The 19,676-nt window shown below is 47.7% G+C and overlaps 1 protein-coding gene across 7 annotated transcripts in view; it reads right to left on the minus strand.

Moving 5' to 3' along the window:
* Positions 1-252: 252 nt before the first annotated feature.
* Positions 253-19,676, minus strand: part of SYNE2 (spectrin repeat containing nuclear envelope protein 2) — a 323,973-nt gene continuing 304,549 nt past the window's right edge. For 4 of the 7 annotated variants that reach the window (XM_040226258.1, XM_040226257.1, XM_040226262.1 and 1 more), the window contains 16 exons: positions 17,576-17,763; positions 16,899-17,049; positions 16,341-16,523; positions 14,772-14,909; positions 13,764-13,958; positions 11,922-12,204; positions 11,358-11,426; positions 10,313-10,452; positions 7,380-7,494; positions 6,457-6,659; positions 5,189-5,389; positions 4,124-4,252; positions 2,926-3,117; positions 2,184-2,267; positions 1,639-1,688; positions 253-1,308 (listed from right to left, as the gene is read on the minus strand). In XM_040226258.1, the coding sequence (XP_040082192.1) occupies positions 1,086-1,308; positions 1,639-1,688; positions 2,184-2,267; positions 2,926-3,117; positions 4,124-4,252; positions 5,189-5,389; positions 6,457-6,659; positions 7,380-7,494; positions 10,313-10,452; positions 11,358-11,426; positions 11,922-12,204; positions 13,764-13,958; positions 14,772-14,909; positions 16,341-16,523; positions 16,899-17,049; positions 17,576-17,763 (2,544 nt within the window). In that variant the 3' untranslated portion in view covers positions 253-1,085. The remainder of the gene's footprint in view (positions 1,309-1,638; positions 1,689-2,183; positions 2,268-2,925; positions 3,118-4,123; positions 4,253-5,188; positions 5,390-6,456; positions 6,660-7,379; positions 7,495-10,312; positions 10,453-11,357; positions 11,427-11,921; positions 12,205-13,763; positions 13,959-14,771; positions 14,910-16,340; positions 16,524-16,898; positions 17,050-17,575; positions 17,764-19,676) is intronic. The other 3 variants (XM_040226259.1, XM_040226261.1, XM_040226260.1) reach the window with 3 other exon arrangements.

Here is a 19,676-nt window from a genome sequence, read left to right on the forward strand (position 1 = left end):
ACATTCATTAAACACTATGTGTTAGTTGGCTCTGGAGGGAGCTGGGGATAAAAAATCTGAGTGAAATGATCCTTTCACATCCAGCTTGTGCTGCCCTCTCACCCCTACAAAACAGTAGAATATAAATCTTAGCTCAAAAATAGTAAAACCCATAAATCCCCTCAAATATTTTTAAAATAATTTTTGCTCTATGGAGGATTACACATGACATTTAATGGCTTTGTAAATATAATCCACTATGACAAAGGTATGGCTTTTTTGTTTTGTTTTAATGAGAAACATCTGAGTTGTACAAACCACAAACAGCTTCAAGTTTCTGCACCAATCCCCCATGGTCAAACAATTAAAACCTGAAGCATCACTTTTAAAAGTGTGAAAAAGTCTTATAAAATTAACTTACAAAAATGTCCCTATCAAGTCCGTGGTTTGGCATTTACTGTACATTAGTCAAAAAAGCTCAAGCTAAAATTTGTTTTAAAAAAATCAAAGTTTACATTATTCATACAGATTCTGCATTGTTAAAAAATATGCACAAATAACCACATCCATGCAATATAATTTCTTTAAAAATTTAAAGCAGTATAAAGAGCAGACCTAAGTACTGAACAGATCATTTTGGTTTTATAACCTGTAGCTCAAGATTGCTGCTGATTGAAGTAAAATTAATTCTAAACAAACATCTTAAATATGATTGTTTCAATCAATCAGCCAAGGGTGTGTGAGTTTCTGAACCATTTCCAAGGTGGAATCTGCTTGTTTCTGTAATATATATACTATGTGATGAATACTACTGTTCACTGACCGTATTCACTACGTTTTAATAATGTGGTTTGACAAATCAGAATTCACAAAGTGCTTGGCTCTTCAGGAAACTGCTGTTTCCAAAGATCCCAAATCCAATCAATTGAGCTTTGCCAAACTGCCCGGAGTGACTGCTGCCCAGGGTCTCGAGAGAGCTCTCCCAAGTCAAGCCCAGAGGGAGGCATGCACAGCTGGTGGCCCTTGGACCAGTGCTCAGCGTCGCTCACAGGTTGGACACCAAGTCAACAGGCTGGTGGCGTGGCACTGCGGGCCAGGCCAAGCCTCTATGTTGGGGGTGGCCCATTGGTGTACCGCAGCATGGGGTAGAAGGACCTGGCAAAGTTGTTAGCCTGAGTGCAGCTGTAGTCCTCTTCGGAGGAGGGCAGCAGGCAGGCCAGGAACAGCAGCAGCAGCAGCAGCAGCTGGAGGGGCAGCGCCGCCCTGATCACCCGAGAAAGGAAGGATCGCTGGGGCTTGGTGCTCTCGGGGGCAGCGGCGCCGGGCACCCTGGCAACAGAGGAGGTGAGAGCTGACTGGGAGTTTCCGGAGACCTCCCACCACCTGAGCCCCTGCTTGTGTAAAAACCTGGCTAAGACTCCATGTTCCCAAGGCAGGGGGCCTGGGTTTGACCCCTGATCAGGGAACTAGAGCCAGCATGCTGCAACTAAAAGATTCCAAGTTCCGAAACTAGGACCCGGCATGGAAGAGAAACCTAGTTCTACCCCTTCTAAATGGTAGAAAAGCAGCTTTTACAAAGACCTTGAGAAGAGGCATTGGCAAGCCTGCCGGGGGAGAGTTTAGGGCAGGAACCCACTGCTGTTACTGGGGTGCTGTTACCTGCTGGCAGGCTTGTTCTTCTCTTTTGTAGTTTTCTCTGCTTCGAACTGCTGGATAAAAATAATCCAATTAGTAAATGGAAGATAATTTAGTTCTGTGAATGATAAAACATTCTTTCTTCTTAAGTTATACATGTTTCTTAGGTTGTCCTCCTGCCAAGCTTTTGAGACTAGAGTAATATGTTCGAGATTACACTCTGAGGCAAGAAAATATTAGGTTAAACTAGCAAGAGTAGCACTTTTCCAGCCTGTTGAGCTGTTGCTGATGGAGAGATCAAGAAGCCCCTTCAGCAGTGCCCAGAGGGCTGCCAACATCCACAATCCCAGGGAAGAGTACTGAGCACAGAACAGCTTTGCAGTCAGGTCTTTCAAAGTTTTTTTTCCCCTCAAACCTTTGGAGTAAGCCACTCCACTGATCAGCAGATTGAAGCAGAAATCTGCACTATCGTGAAATACTGGAAGGGGGCTTGGAGGTCCAAGTTCCTGTCATCTCAATATCTTTCAATAGTAACTAGTGTGGTTCCCCTGGCGGAAAGGGGCTCTCACCTTGGCTTGGGGAGCTGGTGCAGACGCTGCTAGAGGCTCTCCGTGGTCTACCTCATCCACGCTGGGCAGAGGTGAGTCTGGGTTCTGAAATCCACACAAGAGTTCAGGGGAACGGAAGGCTCTGAAAAGTCTCAAGAGCACAGAACCTGCTTCCTGCGGTTTCTTCTCTGTACCGCTTACCCCTCCCCGACTCTGATCTTTCTAGGAAGAGAGGCTCTTCTAGTGCACTCGGTCTCTGCTTCTCAAATGGCCTTTCTTAAGACTAGAGGGACTGTAAACAAGGTGAGGCCAGTCACATGCATTAAAATCCCACGGCCCCTATGAGCAGGACAGACAGCTGGACACGTGGTGTAATAGTGTGGCCACGTGATCTGGGACGGAGGGGAGGGGCTGCTCTACATCCGGTGAGTCACCTGTTCTGGGTGGAATCACAGTTTAGAGAAGAAGGTAGACAAATCAGAGTGGTCAGAAGAGAACGACAAGGACAGTGAGAGGACCAGGAACTGTCACATGAGACAAGCAAGGGCATAAAGGCAGAAATGACGCAGGGACTTGGCTTGTTTTCTACACGCCCCCCAGCCACACTGACAGGTACTGCTGTTACCTCATTACAGATGACAAAACAACTTTAAAGAGCTTTCGTAACTTGTTCACATGGCAGGTAGAGGCAGGGCCGTAATGTAGCTTTTCTGTTTGCATCTAACAGGACAATTTCATATTTAAGAGCAACAAGGGGACTCACCTGGCTTCGCTGCAAGGACACTAAGTCTTGGGACACTTGCTCAAGTAACTGTTTGAGTTTCTTCTCGATAACATGGACCTTCTCTTCAGCCTCAATGTAGTCTTCTCCATGCCCCTTGATAAGCAGGGTGCTGGAAATCTCTTGTAAGGAGTTTACTTGAGGCTGACGTTCCACTAGCTCCTTTTCCAGTTGCTAGGAATAAAAAAGTGTGTAAAACAGTTGCTTATCAAAAGGGAAGCGAGTGTGGCTAGAAGCAGCTTCCTCAGTGCCGGGGAAGTTCCGGGATGGATGGTGGCTGGTGCTTATCCGGAACCACCCCCTTCTCCTATTTGCTGGTCCCCAAGCCTGGCATCATCTAGACAGCAAGTTGCTCACACTCCATTCCTATTTTTTCAAATTCTTTGTCATTCTGGAGACGTGATGCTGGGGAAATTAGAGGAAATGAGTGAGAGGGTGGTTTGGGAAGACTAGGCCCTCATCCAGTAATGGCAGGAAGTCAAGAGAAAATCTAAAGCAGATAAATTAAGAGAGCGCAGCTTATGGTTAGAAAGAGAGGGAGCAAGTGAATCTTTTTGTATTGTCTTGCTCGATATCTAAAGTGGTAGCCACTAGACAATATGTGTCTACTTAAAGTAATTAAAAGTCCACTGCTCTGGAGAGTGGGGCTTTACAAGGATTTTAATACAAAAAATATTTTTTAAACAGTGATCAGCATTTCAATTAAATTTAAAATATTAAACCACATATAAATACATGGATAAAAATGTCACCCTGAGTGCAAGTGAGAATATATGGGTCTCATCTTCACTTGCTGGTGAAATATACACAAACACAACTACCCCCCAGGAAAAAGACTGTGTGTGTGGATATAGAAAATTCAGAGAGCTCACCAGGGCTGCAGGGCAACCAAACACTGTATTTCTTCCCAAATGAGCTCTATTCACAAGAGAGAAAGACTTTAAATGGACTTAAGGTTCCCAGGATATTGCTAAACGCCTATAGCCCCAGTTCTAAAGCGGTTTAGACTTCCTGCTCCGGACCACGGCGATTCATCCCACTTCAGCGGAGGGATGCCAACCTGGAACATGAGGGCAGAACACCAGTGGACACTGTTTCCAGAAATGCCAGGTGAGGCCACTAGGTACTGAGGTCCTGTACAGGCCAGTGGTAGCGCAGGGTCCCTGAGGAGGAAACTTACCATGAGTTCTTCCTGACACGCCAGGAGAACCTGGGGGTCTGCCTCCGGGTCAGTGACATGAGCCTTCTGCCGCCGGCTCTCGGCACTCGCTAACCACAGCAGCAGGCTTTGACTCAGCTGGTGAAAGTCCTTAAAAACAAGACATCAGAGCACTGCCCATTCTCAGTCTGTGAAGGCAGGTGTGCTGGGAAGCAACTTGCTATTGATAATCCATCAACATCACTTGCTCTTCTGGGTTATATTCAGAGACTAAAAGGGCCAGATTTAAACTAGATGCCAGGGTCCCCCCAAAGGAGGGGAAGCAGGACAGGAAAGCACTTAGCACGTCCCAAGAGGCGTGCTGAACTCTGCCAAGTGCAAAGTGTTAGCTGGAAGGTGGGTGGCAGCATGCTCCACACAAATTACTCAGTGAATGTGCTGATTCAGTGATCAAGGCAGACCCCTCAACTGAACAGACTATGGCCCAGGGACAGGGCTGCACGTGGGCTCGGTGGTGGGCTCCTGTTCTCTGAGATGGGGCCAGAGCTAACCCGGGCTGGCGACTTACTATGTGTCTTACACATGTGGAGTTGTAGAAAATACCCTGTGAGGTAGGCACTGGGATTATCCCCATTTTTCAGGTGGAAAAACCGAGGTCTAGAAGGTTCAGTGCTTTCCCCACAGTCACACAGCTACTAAAGCTACAGAGCTGGGTTAAGCCGCTCCCTGTTCCAGGGCCAGATCTCTTAATCACTCTGCCATCCAGCCTTTCTGGCAAAAGGACAGACACGGTGCAGTGCTGGTGTGACATTTCCAACCTACTGGAATGCTTGCTGGAGCCCATATACTATGGGTGGGCCTGGGTGGCAGAGTGGGAAATGCAGGGGGAGCATCAGGTATCTGAGAAGACAGCAGGTGGGCCTCTTGGGAGACAAATGGTAAAGCACACGCTTCTTAAGCACAAGCCATATTTGGCTGTGCCAGAGCCGCCTGACGATGATAAAAATACCTCTTCTCCCGCCCACGTGGGCCTGGCTGTGCCCCGGCCGAGGTCCTGGGCACTGGCTGGGTGCTGAGTCGGCGTACCTGGCACTGCATGAGCGACCGCCGCAAACCCTCTCTCCAGCTCTCCACCGTGCCCAGGGCCGCGTTCCAGCGCAGGGTCAGCTGGCCGACTCTGTCTCGGAGTTCTTTGGACTCGGCGCTCTCGCTCTGCAGAAATTCTTTGCTGTTTACGTTGACAGAGACCACTAAGGCCTTGTAGGTGTCAAAGGCTTTCAGTATCTCCTGCCGCAGAGGGAAAAGGCTGGGTCAGGCACTCTGAAAACAGTGATGTGGGGTTCATTTTGAACCTCTGTGGGGAACAGATCTTCCAGACAGTCTTCCGAGCTTTGGCCCCGGATACCAGAGCAGCGTGGTCTGTGACTGGCTGAGAGGCATCAGGTGAGGGAGCTGCCATACAAGGTCACAACTTGGCCAGCCAGCTGGCCAGGCCCAGGGCGGCGGCCTGTCTCCTGGTGGACCAGCTATACCAGAGGCGTGAATGGACCCCCTGACCTCTATTTGGCTTAATAACATTTCTGGATCAGATGAAAAGTCTTCCAGGTAAAACACATGAAGCTATCCAGCATTTGCCTCTTAGGTATCACAAAAGTGTTATTTCTTAGAATGAATGGTAACCCCTGATATGTCAAGGCACAAAGTAAAACAATAGTACAAATGTGAAGACTGCCTGGATACCCTGAAACTCCTATCCTGGGTCCTCTTAGGAGACCAGGCTCATGTGCAGAGCACCCCCAAAGTGGAGGGCTCAAACCACCCCTCTCCTAGGGCTAGTTCTAGTGGGGCCAGGGCTGACTGTGTGAGTGCCAGCTCCGCTGTAACTCCTGATCTGAGTTACAGATCAGGCTACAGAATTTGTCAGTGGGTAAGCCGTCCTCCTCCCCACCCTCAACACCACCCCCAGTGCTGCCTGCACATAGTTTGGAAAGCAATTTCTAAGCTGCCTGCCCGTGACCACTGGTGCCTCCATAAGAGTCTAGGGGTCCCTCTGCAGTCAGATCGGAGCTGCACCTCCCCAGCACTGCTCTGGGCTTTGGGATCCTTTGGAGATGCTCCTCTGAATTAAAATACAAATCTTCATCCGTCTCCTTGCTGGTTACAGAAGTGAAACAGGAGAAACTATTGAGAGCGCCGAATCCTAACCACTAGACCACCAGGGAAGGAGAGACTATTGAGCACACGCTGCGTGGACGCCACCCCCAACGCAGCTAGCAGATGTGACGTGCTCGTGCACACAGCCAGTGTTTGCACGTGCATTCTGAAGCCCTCTTCCCTGCCACACTCTCACTCACCTTCAGCTTCTTCACTTGGAGTTCCATTTCCTGCATATCAGAGGGAGGTTCTGCCAGCTTTAATGTCTCCAGCTCTGCTCCAGTTTTTTCCAGCCAAGGAGTGATGTTGCTGATATCAGAGTTCAGCTTCTGCAGGTTTTGTTTTTTTCTGAGCTTATTGTGAAGTTCCTGTGCTTGGATCAGTTCCCATCTGTCAAAGGCACCTGGAATGAAAAAGATGCCAATAAAAAGAAGCAATAATGCAAACAGATTTCTCTGCTTCCAACTAATTCAGGGTCATGGTGATAAAACCTGGAGGTGATGCTCCTTGCAGGAGGCCCGGGGTTTGAGAGCTAGCACTTCCCCCGAGTGTGGAACAGCACATTTCCTCCGCTCTGGTTCAAGGCCTGTGACAGTGTACTCTCACAGGGCCTGGGACAAGGTGTGGAGTGGCTAGGAGGCCCAACATGTTGCCAAGATGCTCTGTGGCCCCATGTTGAACACTCCAGTTCATGCTGTATTTAAGATGCGCTGTCCTCCTGTCCATGAGTGATCAGGTCAATGCTATGAACTTGACTTAGTTGAGTCATTACTTTTACGATAAAAGGAGACACCTGACACACACTTTGATCATCATCATGTCTGATCTTTACACACAAAGTCACACAGGTGCAAACAGGCCCTTCATCAATATGAGGCTCGTTTTGTCAATATTTAAAGAATAGTTGTGAAAGTAAAGTGAATAGCCTAGGAATTTGTTCATAAATAAAAGTCAGCTGGATCCAAAATAACATTGGCTGCTCTAGGTCAAGTTCAGAAGTTTGGTGAATCAGGTAATTGGTCAGTTCCTAGTTAATGTTCTGTTGAGCAGAGACTTAGAGTAAATGTCCAACCAACCCAAGACATAGTCTCTGCCTCTGAACAACTGCCTGATCTAACTGTACCTGGCTGCTGCCCAGTGAGGGCGGCCAGGTCTTCATCTTCCTGCTGTGCACTGCCAGTCAGAATCCCTGGATCTTCCTTGCCACCTTCAGTCCCTGGAGACAACAGCAGTTTTACCTAGAATGAGACAATTTTTACATTACCATCTATAAATTTTAAAGGCTGTCTGAAGACTGTGTTGGTTCATATTAACAGGTAAGAAATGAAAATACAGGAGCCCTTTCCGTCAAAGGGTAACTTGTTGGTAATACAGAGGCACTTAAGTGTATGGGTAGCCTTTGTAAGGAGCAGAACCGACGGCAAAAGTCAAGTCTCATCAAAGGCCCAGGGAGGGGGAAGCAGGTGAGAGGTCAATGTTGGGAACAGAATGGCCTGATTTAATGTGAGGCTTCCTAATGCTCCCCTACTGAACTGTGCAAAAAGACCAAACAATTGTTGAGCCTACCAGACTGTACTGCGTTAGCACTTTTACATTTGCACAGTTTTTTTTACAAAATTTTCATTATCCCTCCCAGTCACTCTGTAGAACTGGTTGGCATTATCATCACCAGGAATCGGAAACAGAGCACAAATCTGCCAACTAGGGCCCTTCGTGACAAACCTTTACCTTTCAGTGCACACACCGACTCTTCTGTTATCACAGAGCTGATTGCGCTGTTAGCTCGGGCCTTCCCCAAAATAAACATATCTTTCTTAGAAAAGTCATGTTTTTTGGATTGTGTCCGTATGGTCTATTGTGTGGAATGAAAGGAAAAAAAAAAAGCCAAAAGCCCCTCAGATTTATGGTTGCAGACACATCCAAAAAGGGTTTAGCTTTTGAAAGTGAGCAGGAAAGAACACAAGCATAGTCACCTGCAGAGGCCACACCACATGCCCTGGATGTAAAGCAAAAAGTGAGGTGCGGGGGTCTCTCCCTGGGGCCATCGGGTCTTACTGCGCACCACAGAGGGACAGAGTGAAAATGCTAACTGCTTGCTGAAGAGTTTCTGAGCTGGGTACGGACAACCCATTATCAGATGACTAGGCTCTGACCATGTTTAGGCAGAATCTTCTCTGCTGTCTAGCAACATTCACTCCTACATGCAGAGGGGACTTTGAGATGAATCTAGTGATGCTCACATCACTTTTGGGTTCTCTAAGAGATGACACTAAAAATGTGTGAGACGCTTTAATTTCGACTTGCTGGTACCAAGAGTGATCTGGGGCCAACATTAAATGCTAGGCTTGGCTGGCCCCCAGCAGCTGCATAACCAGAGCGTGGCAAGGACTTACGTTGCCTGAGGAACATGTAACCAAGAAGAAACAGTCACCGGTAGAACAAGAACAACAAACCATATACAGTGGTGGTGATAATGCTGGTGACCACTTCTGAGGACCTCATTTATATTTTCATACACATTAATCCTAGCAACTATGATGTAAGGTAGATTTTTGGTTTTAAATGAATTTTTATTGGAGTATAGTTCCTTACAATGTTCGGTCAATTTCTGCTACATAGAAAAGTGAATCAGCTATACGTATACATATATCCCCTCTTTTTTTGGATTTCCTTCCCATTTAGATCACCACAGAGCACTGAGCAGAGTTTCTTGTGCTATCCAGTAGGTTCTCATTATTTATCTGTTTTATACATGGTGGCCTCCCTGCTGGCTCAGACGGTAAAGAATCTGCCTGCAGTGCAGGAGACCTGGGTTGGATCTCTGCGTTGGGAAGATCCCCTGGAGGTGGAAATGGCTGCCTGGAGAATCCCATGGGCAGAAGAACCTGGTGGGCTCCAGCCCATGGGGTTGCAAAGAGCTGGACACGACGGAGCGGTGAACACACACACGGTAGTGTGTACATGTCAAGCTCAGTCTCCTCATTCACGCCGTTCCCTCCTTCCCCCTTGGTGTCCATATCCTTGTTCTCTTACGCCTGTGTTTCTATTTTTTCTTTGAAAATAAGATCTATACCATTTTTCTGGATTCCACATATATGCGATATTATATCTGTTTTCCTTTTCTGACTTTATGTAAGGCAGGTTTATCTTCAGGTAAGGAAGGCTTACAGAGGTAAGTTTAAGTGTTTACAGCCCTAGGGCAATTTCCTCATAGGGCTGGGAATCAAACCCAGGTCTACTATTTGTTGTTCAGTCCCTCAGTTGTGTTTGACCCCATGGACTGCAGCACGCCAGGCTTCCCTGTCCTTCACTATCTCCCAGAGTTTGCTCAAACTTATGTCCACTGAGTCAATGATGCCATCCAACCAGCTCATCCTCTGTCTACAGGAAGTCACAATTTTTGGACTAGAATGTATGTGCTGTGCTTAGTCACTCAGTTGTGTTCAGCTCTTTGCGACCCCATGGACTAGCCTGCCAGGTTCCTCTGTCAAGGCAAGAATACTAGAGTGGATAGCCGTGCCCTCCTCCAGGGGATCTTCCCAACCCTGGGATTGAACCAGGTCTCCTGCATTGCAGGCGGATTCTTTATCAACTGAGCCACCAGGCAAGCCCAAGAATACTGGAGTGGGTAGCCTATCCCTTCTCCAGGGGATCTTCCCAGCCCAGGAATTGAACAGGGTCTCCTGCGTTGCAGGTGGATTCTTTACCAGCTGACCTACCATAGTCAAGGTGAATATATCAAAGGTTTGGGAGCTCAGGAACAGCTCAGGAAGGCCACCACTTTGCTTCTCTGCTGTTTGCACAGATGACTGACTCAACAGTAATAAGCACGGTCATCCTATGTCAGCACTCAAAGATGGTGTTTGGCCAGACATACATCTCTAAGTCTAGTCAGTTGTGCCAGAGTCCTCGTGAAGTATGTCACCATGGGAAAACCAACCCCAAATATGCCTGGCAGGTGAGCACATGCAGTATGCACCAAAATCTCTCTCTCTTTAAAAGTTTTAATTGTAACTCATGGACGTGCGTTATACTCTCAGTGGGGTCAAGACTTACATAGGCTGGTTTATAAGGGGTGCTGGAATCAGAGGGGATGGGTTGAACACTCCTGTCACCTCCCATTTGTTTGTAGCGACGCTTGGGACAGGAAGGGCTGTCAGGAACATGCCACGAGGGGCCTTCAGAAATGGATTTGCCTGAAACAAAAGAATGGCAAGTGACGGTCCATTCTCTCCAACCAAAGGATTCATATTTAGTTACACAAAGAAAGGTCATGGGTAATGTGGCATCAGGTTATAGTATAATATGAGTTCTGCAGCTTTCCTTGCAAAGCATGCATGTTTGCAAAATGTCAGTATGTCCCAGAAGGGGATGAAATGAGACTCATGCACCTGAGCGACACTGGGTCTTCACTAGGTGGGTTCACGATGGAGCACAACAAACATGATCTGCTGTGACATGAATGGCCTTTTGGAGCCGGGGGCCCTAGCGGCAGGGGCGCTGGCAGCAAGGCTGGGTCTGGGGGCCAAGAGAACTGAAGATCTCTCAGGAGTGTGAGGAAGAGTGAACATCAGGGTAGATTCAAGGACCCCAGGGGCGCTCGTGGCTCTAGCCAGCTGCTGCAGGTGGGGATGGGGCAGGGAAGGAAGAGCAGAGCTGAAAGTCAGGGAGACGAAGGTGTCTTCTCCTGTGGCAAAGGCAGCGGTACCCTCACCCCCCACTCCCTACCCTCTTCCCAGGAAATCACCGTAAGCAAGGTAGTAGTCCAAACCAAGCCACCCTGAAGAAAGCTTGGCCTGTGCCAAAGGACTTGAGTTAGATGGAGAGAAAAATTTAAAAAGGCACCGTGAAGAATTCCCTTCTGCATGGGCCTGAGGGGGAGGAGAAGGATGGTGTGGAGACTGCTCTGGCCTGGAGGGTTTTGCATGGAGCACGAAGCTACGTGTGAGTATGGCAGTGCGAATACACCATGACGCAAGGACCAAGGCGCATGGTGTCCACAGAAGGCAGAGGTCAGACATGACATGGGAGCGAGGTTTAGGATGCAGTGCGTGCCACAGGACGCTGCCATGTTGAGACACATGCATGGGCAGGGGCCTACCAGAAGACGCTTTCAAAGTTTTTGTGGTCATTTTAAGATATGCCTCAGGATTTTCAAGGATTTCTATATCTGAAAAAGAACAATGTCATTTTCCTCACTGCAGGCGCTGTAGACGAATGTCCAAGTATTAAAACAGTAGAAACATTGTCACCTGGGAGGAGAAAAGTAACTATCCTTCATCTGTTTTATTTAAAAGATTTAAAAAAACAGGATTTTTTTTTTTTTTCAGCCAACTCCTGACCATCCAAAGTAGTGGTGGGGGAGAGGAACTGCATAGAAAGGACAGAGACAATCCCTGATAACTCTGCAAAACTCAACCGCGAAGTCCACTGATGAGCCTCCAATATCCAGAGCCATCATCAAACAGCCTTCACATCCCAATGTGGATTTTATTTTTCCCTTTCATTCCATCAGTAATAGGAAAGAGCCAGCTCTCAGGGTCAGAGGTGGGCAGGACAGACACAGGAAGCCACAGGATGTCTGGTCAACCTCAGGCTGCACCCTGACTACCAAGAGCTGGGTGTGTGGCTCGGGCACTAAGAACTTGGCTGCCTGGGTCCATACCTGACAGTGCACTGTAGTACGGGCCCTCCTCGTCTTCCTCGTGAGAGGAGGAACCCCCCACATCGCCTGTGTGGTCCCACTCCAGTGGGATGGAGTCCACGCTGACAGGGGTCTCACAGCCAGAGCGCTCGGGCCCCAGCGCTGGGGGCACCAGCTGACAGAGGGACTGTGGGGATGAGGGCTCCTCACTCGCTCCCCTTTTACGCCAAGAGTCGTCTTGGATCTCTCTGGGATCTTCCACGTCTGTCTCGTTCTCAGAGGCCTCCTTTTCATCTTCCAAGCCCTAGAACAGGGGTGTCCAGTTTTCAGAATTAACCAAATCATAGCCTGTTGCCATGATGAGTGTTAGCAGCTAAGTCTGCCCAACTAGCAGCTCCTGAGAATGGCCACCACCAGTGTTTCTGAGGAGACTTTGAAAAGAATCAGGTCTCCAGGCCCTGTCTGTGGTTATTCCAATTTAGAGTATCAAGTGTGGGACCCAGAATCCATAGTTTCCAAAAATCTACCTTCTTTCCTTGGAAAACTAGAAACTTGATCATCTAAGTTAAATATCTTTATATAGAAGATAAGGAAATGGAGAACAAAGTTTCACTGATGGTTAATGGTAGGTTCATCTAAGAATCAGAAAATTAAAAAACAATTTTAAAGGCCATTAGCATGTTCTAAAAGGAAATTCACAACATCATGGATCAGGCTCTTTCTTCTTATCCCCCAATCTTACTGTTCCAAATACAGAATTTTATTCCTCTATGTTACTTTAAGAAAAATGGCTCTATATGTATAAATTGAAGGAATTGAGGGTAATTTTTTAAAGAAGTTGGAGACATAAAGATAGAAAAGGTGGCCAATCGCGTTGGTCAGTGGTCACCAGTGAAACTTCTGGCAGAGGCAGTGAACTGTACATAATGGCCTTGACTCCACTTGAACGTCCCACAGGCGCCTCTCTCCAGGGAAACATCACAACTTTTTTGGAAAGCTGGTGCTTTCGGTGCTCAAAGGTGAGAATAAAGCACTAGAAAGGCACAAATATTAAGATACAGGAAAAGGCTGATACATCACCAAGTTACTGCCAGAAGCAAAACCAGGACAGCTATCATCATATCCTGGGGGTATGGACACAGGCCAGAGAAGCTCTGTGCTGAGGAACCCGTGGGAAACAGGTAAGAGGAGCAAGAACTTGCAGGAGGGCCATCCTTTCCACTGGGAAATAGCAGCTCCTCAGTAAGTATGGTTCTATATTAGTAAGAGCGGAAAGAACATTTTTCAACTCAGCTTCTTAAAGCAGACTCGCAGACACAGAGTACTGAGGTTACTAGTGAGGAGAGGGTAGTGCAGATGGCAACATAGGGGTAGGGGGAGTACGAGGCACAAACCATTAGGTAAAAACAAGCTTCAAGGATACATTGTACAACACGGGAATACAGCCAATATTTTATAATAACTATAGAGTATAACTTTGAAACACTGTGGATCACTATACCATACACCTGTGACATATAATACTGTACAGCAACTATACTTTAATAAAACAAAAACACAGGTTTTTTTTTAAAAACAAAAAACAAACTACTGTTAGCCATAACATGGTAAGTTTCCCAGTCTTTAAAAGTAGAGTCAAGGAACTTCCACGGTGGTTCAGTGGCTAAGACTCCAGCTCTTGCTCCAGGGGGCCTGGGGCTCGATCCCTGGGGTCAGGGAACTAGATCCCACATGCTGCAACTAAACAGCCTGTGTGCCCATCTCAGACCCAGTGTGGCCAAATAAATAAGTATTAAAAAAGTGGAGTCAAGTATCAGCTTTGGGTGGCCCAGAAATCCCCTGTAGGAGGAGCGGTCCCCTTACCGGCGCATGGGAGGTGAGCCTCCGGTGGAACCGGGAGACCCTGCCAAACACTTCCTGGCAGTAGCGGTGCAGCTCCTCCAGCTCGTCCTCAATCAGCACGGCGTCCAGAGGCTCGCTCTTCTGAATGAGCTGCTCTCCAAAAACGATGAGCTGATCGATCTTGTTGGTATTTAACGTAATTTCCTGCTGGAAACCCTGTTTAGAGGATGAAGAAGAAAGGATTTCAAACTCTAGCTCCATCAATTTTGAACTAAGTGACTTATAATGAATTAAGAATTTAAAATGATCGTACACATTTTTTTCTTCCCCCTTTTGGGCACTGACATTTCCAATTAAAATATTTCTAAAGGTCTGGCACAAATGGACATTTACTGCTTTTGGGTGTGAGAAGTATCTGTTCCTGGTCTGTTTCTTTTTTATTAACTTATTTATATTTTTATTGGAGTATAATCGCTTTACAATGTTGTCTTAGTTTCCACTGCACAGCAAAGTGAATCGGTTATGTGTTTACACATATCCCCTCTTTTTTGGGTTTCCTTCCCATTTAGGTCACCACAGGGCACTAAGTGGAGTTCCCTGTAGACAGTAGGATCTCATTACTTATCGATTTTATACATAGTATCAACAGTGTATGTATGTCAATCCCAATCTCCCAGTCCATCCTGTGCTCTTGAGAGAGAGTTTCATCCTGCTACAGCCCACAGGTATACTCAGACTTGAGTGCTGGAGAAACAGCATCTTATGAATGAAGTTCTCTCTGGAACCTCAAGAGTGTTCTCCCCTTGGACGATTATAAATGACAGAGAGAATGAAGGGCCTCGTTCCAATGACCCTGGACTGTAAGGAATGGTATCCTTGCTCGTGATAACCTGGCAGGACACAGGTGGATGCAGTCTGGCTGCTCTGGCAGCTCTGGAATCTGCTCTCAGGGTGTCAGGTGGAATTTGTACTTGGCCAGCTCTCCACAGGGTGCACTCTGTGGGGAGGAGCCAGGGAAGCAGGACTTACGTTCAGCTGGCGCATCTTGTCGTCAGCATCGCTCTCTGAGAAGTGCTCCACGTTGGTCAGCTGTAGGTCCATCTCTGTGAGCCACACCAGGATGCTCTCCCTGGTTCCCTCAAATTCCTCCCTTTGGTTGGTGAAATGCTACAAAAGGGGGAGAAGGTCACATTTGTGTTGATGGCAGAACAGTTCAGGCAGACAGCAAGGTCACTTTCAGCACAGGGGAAGGGGAGCCTGGGGTACCCCCAGAGGCCCACTCAGCATGCAAGGGGACCACTGTGGGGTCAGGAGCCTGGGGTCTGGTCCTGGCTATGATACCAACAAGCCCCCTAACTTCTCTGAGTCTCAGTGTCTGCTGGTAAATGAGATGTGGGAATGTCGACCATGATCTCTAAGGTTCTTTCGGTGTTGGAAATTCTACAATTCTCTAGTCTACGTCAGTGATTTTCCTAGTCTGTCCTTTGAGGAACCACCTTAAAGTCCAGGCCAGGCATTTACCTGTTTCTACCTGTTAGCTTTCTATGGGAACTTTTCCTTGCCAAGGATTTAGTAGCTTCAAGATGGAAAAGTACCCATCTCGGGGCTGAACCTGGACTAGCGCCCCATCTGCCTTCACTGATACAATTCCGAGTGTCTTTCCTCAAAGAAAGAAAACCCAGATTTATCACCTCCAACTCAGGAGGCCTCTCGGGTTACCACCTCAGAGACAGGCAGCTGATTCTCAGACAAACACTGTGCCAAGTGAAGGTTTTGGCTGTTCACAGTCAAATTAGCAGGAGATAAAGAAATTAACACAAGGGGGTGTCTGAAAAGCTAGCCAATTTCTTCTCCCTGAGAAGGTTAGAAACAAAACAAAACACACACCCAGATTTGCCTTTTCTTAGAATGGCTTTAAGAGCACTCTGCCTTGAGAATAGAATCAAGGATTAAAATTACCTCCTGTAGCCACCACCCACACCGGTCCTATCAGTTTACACCTGGACTCATAAAGGGCTGACATATGATGTCTTAGGAGTTACAGAACTCTAAGGTGACTGTTTATACCCCAGAACCAAACCCAACATTTGAGGTTCATCAATTGCTCTAAAATTGGGAGAACAGTCACTGTCCCCAACCCCTAATACAGAGGGGGGCTCTGTCCATTCCCTCACAGTGCAAGAGCCAACAGGACACACGGGCAGATGGGCAAAGTGGGCCTCTTCTGAGAGTAACAGGTACCTTCACCAGACCCAGTGACGAAGGTGCCCCAGACCCTGGGCAGTGTGGGTGTCACCCTTGGGGGTGACAGAAGCTGAAAAAAGCAATGTATTTGGTAACACAAATCCCATAAACAGTTTGAAGCCTATTCTGAAGCAAATAACTTCTTTAAAAAAAATTGGCAGGGGGGAGGGCAGCTTTCATGGCAGCTTTGGGCTTAGACAAAGGGGGGCTCTGCAGGAAGAATGTTAAGACAGCTTAGGCCTCAAGAGACACCTTCTACCCGCTGCTTTTGTTACAAGCCTGACTGATTTCAAGTATCAGCTTTCCACAACCCCCCAGCATCTACAAATGAGCCGGTGAAGTAGAGGGGGTTACTCTGAGTCTCCGCAGGATGGCCGTGACCCGCTTCTGGAGGTTGTCCCAGCGCTGGTTGCCCTCATGCACCATCTGCTTCAGTTTGCTGGCCGTGTCGGTGCGGTTCTCTCGGGCCAGCCGCCGGTACTGCTTGTTGATGAGCTCCAGCTGCGTCAGCCTCTCATGGATCTGCCGCTGGAAGGCCTGCAGCACGGTGGGGGGGTCGTCAGTGCCACAACTCCAGGGTGCCAGGACACCACTTCCAGGCCCCAGGCCACCTGCCTCAAGTGTCCATCCCCAAATGAAAGGCACGATTCACTAGCTTCACTCATTCTTTTGATGCTACCAGAGAACAGCCTTTCAAGGTCATGGCTGGGTGGTTGGCATAAAATAGTAATGCCCTGCAAAGCCGCTGGAGCAGCCAATGCAGACTGGGGACTGGGTGGCCCTGCCTAGAGGTAGGGAAGCCTGCCACTCATGGGAAGACCCTGTAGCCATCCCTGAGCCCTGCGAGTCCCCGCTTCTCAGGACCACTGGCTGGAAGGGGCGGTGGGAGCAGGGGAGGGGTTGGGTCTTTACCTCAAACCTCTTCAGCTCCTCTTTGGCAACTGTGTACAACACCTCGGAGGAATTCGGACAGGCTGCTGTCCTCTCGGCGGCCTTGAGCCAGTCCTCAAAGCGGGAGTAATCGTCTAGAAACTTCTGCCACAGCCTCCACGTCTCCTCAATTCTAACAGAAGGAAAGAACTCAATGCAAGCTGCCCATTCCAATCAGAACTTTCGTACAGCTTCTTGTCCCTTGACCGGTCCCACTTCCAGCCCTGGCCGCATGCATTGGCACTAAATGTCTGGGGGTGGAGGGCGGGGGTGATCCTGCTACCCCTTCCAGGAAATAACCAGAGACATCGCTTTGTGGTCAGGACATCCTTCTTCTGGGAACACCAGGCCTCTCCAAACTCCAGCTTCACAGTGATCACCCAATAGGAGATAGGCGTCTTCCACCACACAGAGCTGGGACACTCAGTACAGTGTAACCCACAGTTACACCCAAGACACAGCAGAGCCAGGGAGAGACATGACCCTGATCATGCTTTCCTTGAATGATTTCTTTAATAAGGACTGGCCACACTACTGAGCCTTCCCCACCAGCACTCAGCACGTCTCTCAGTGAAGCTAACGGTCACTGTTACTTAGGTCAGACGGGAACATGGAGTCAGCGGACCACTTAAATCGCCCGGGGGCAGCTTGGCCCTTACTTCATCCGCCGCTCCATGGACATGGCGCAGATGTTCCTCCAGCGCCTGTCCAGGCTCCTGGTGGTCTGCTGGATGGAGTCGCACTCGGTCTCGTTGGCGCAGGCATCCGAGTCGTGCAGGAGGACGTCACAGATGTTAAACACAGACTCCACCCCTGCGCTGTGCTGCTCAATGTCTCGCTGCAGGTCCTGCAACAACAGGAGAGGAAGAGGCACTGTGAGGGCTGGCATCAAAGGGCCCCCCTCCTTCCGGCCTAGGGGACACAGTCCTGCGTGCATTTCTACCTGGGACTCCGCAATATAGGCCAAGTCACCTTTGTGCAACCCCTGTGCTACAGCACCTCACAGGAGGCCTAACTGGGCAACTGGGGGATGAAGGTGTTGAACTGACCAGGTGAAGGAGGCAAAGGAACGGGGGTCCCCTTCCCTGACAGCCCACCACCCCAGACTTTGGGATAGCATTCGATCTACTCCACACCATCCAATCTCAAGGGCCTCCAGTTTAGGTTTGGCTTTCGGGAGGTCTCCTTTGGAAAACTATCTTGAACAGGACCTAAGACTTCAGCAACACAAACTCTTAACTTTTTACGGGTCACAGGATTCTTAAATCTACCAAGAGTTCCGAGCTATCTTCATACAGTCGACCCCCCAAATTGTGCACACAGTGGCACGGTGCCCACAGCCTCCCCACGAGCACATCCTAGGGCTCCATGGGCCCAAGGGAAGAATCTGGGGTAGAGATTTTGCCCTCCAACTCATGGGGGAGGGGGCGGGGTCTCTGGGGTCTTGTCTCATGATGGGGAGAGCACTGCTGATTCAGGAAAATGAAGGCTCTCACCAAGAGAAAGCTCATGGTCCCTGGAAAACTTGTTTAAGAATAAACATAGCATTTTCAGTTATCACCCAGGGAGTATAGCTTCTGCACACAAGGGCAGGGCTGGGTGAGGGTGAGGTGAGCAGCCTGTTTGTCTTGTTATTCTAGATGAGTTAGTCCTCTCCTGATACCCAAACTCTGCGATAACTGTCATGAGGCCATGCCACTCATCTTACTATCCAAACTACACTGTGAAATAGACAAAGTTAAATGAACTGCTGGATTCAACAAAAAGTTCCCTGGATTCAACAAAGTTCATTTTAGGAGGGATTATTTTATAAACAGTGTCTACCATTGTCTACAGAAAGGCAGCTTGAAGTTTATTCCAGGTCATCTCAATATTTAAAAATTTTGGAGATTATGACTGGATTACTAGATAGGACTAATGTTTTCCTACTCTTCTTCTGATAAATGCACATTTGTCTCATGCTGTGTCCAGGTGGAAACAAAAGAACAAAATGCTAACACTCAAATCAAATTTTAAATCAAGCAGTTCTCAACACAGATCCTAACTTATGAACAACGGGTACCTCAGAGTTACATTCAGAAGAAAATGTGTTTTTTTTTTTAGTTTGTCACCATATGTCCTATGAAAAGAGACATGCAGGTGATTTTCTTTAAGCTCTGTAGTCTAGGATAAATGTCTGAGATGCTGTAATGGGGGCAGTCATTTTGGGGTCAGTGGAAGACTAGCCTTATTAGGTTTAATAGAATTTCAGATTTAAGAATTCTCACCAGTTCACAGAATTGCCACAGGCTTCCTTAAAATTTTACACCTATTGATAATGCTGGCGCTAAATGAATAATACTGACAATTACCTTTCAAAAATGGTACCTGCCCCTGACCTTGCTTGGTAGGATTTGACTGAAAAGCATTGAGAAAGTCTAGTCTATGGATAAACACTAATTCCATGTATTTTAATAGCCTCTTTGCAGTTAACTCTACATTTTCTACTCAGCTTATACTGAATGAAACAGCTAAAGAAAACTGATTAATATAAAGGGTGAATGATGGCAAGAAATGGGCTCTCCGTTGCTTTATAAAAGACCATGAACATCTTGGCAAAAAAGGAGCCCCAAGGTTTTCAAAATTTCCAAAACTTCTAAAATACCACAAAATGGCCAACTGTAGTGTGAACTAGTCATCTTGTAAAGAATAAAATAAACAGTGAATTCTATTTTAAAACACAAACCGGTGAAGTCCTAGACAATCGACATTTTGCAAACT

The sequence above is a fragment of the Oryx dammah genome, unplaced genomic scaffold, assembly GCF_014754425.2.
Source record: "Oryx dammah isolate SB20612 unplaced genomic scaffold, SCBI_Odam_1.1 HiC_scaffold_26, whole genome shotgun sequence".
NCBI classification, from domain to species: domain Eukaryota; kingdom Metazoa; phylum Chordata; class Mammalia; order Artiodactyla; family Bovidae; genus Oryx; species Oryx dammah.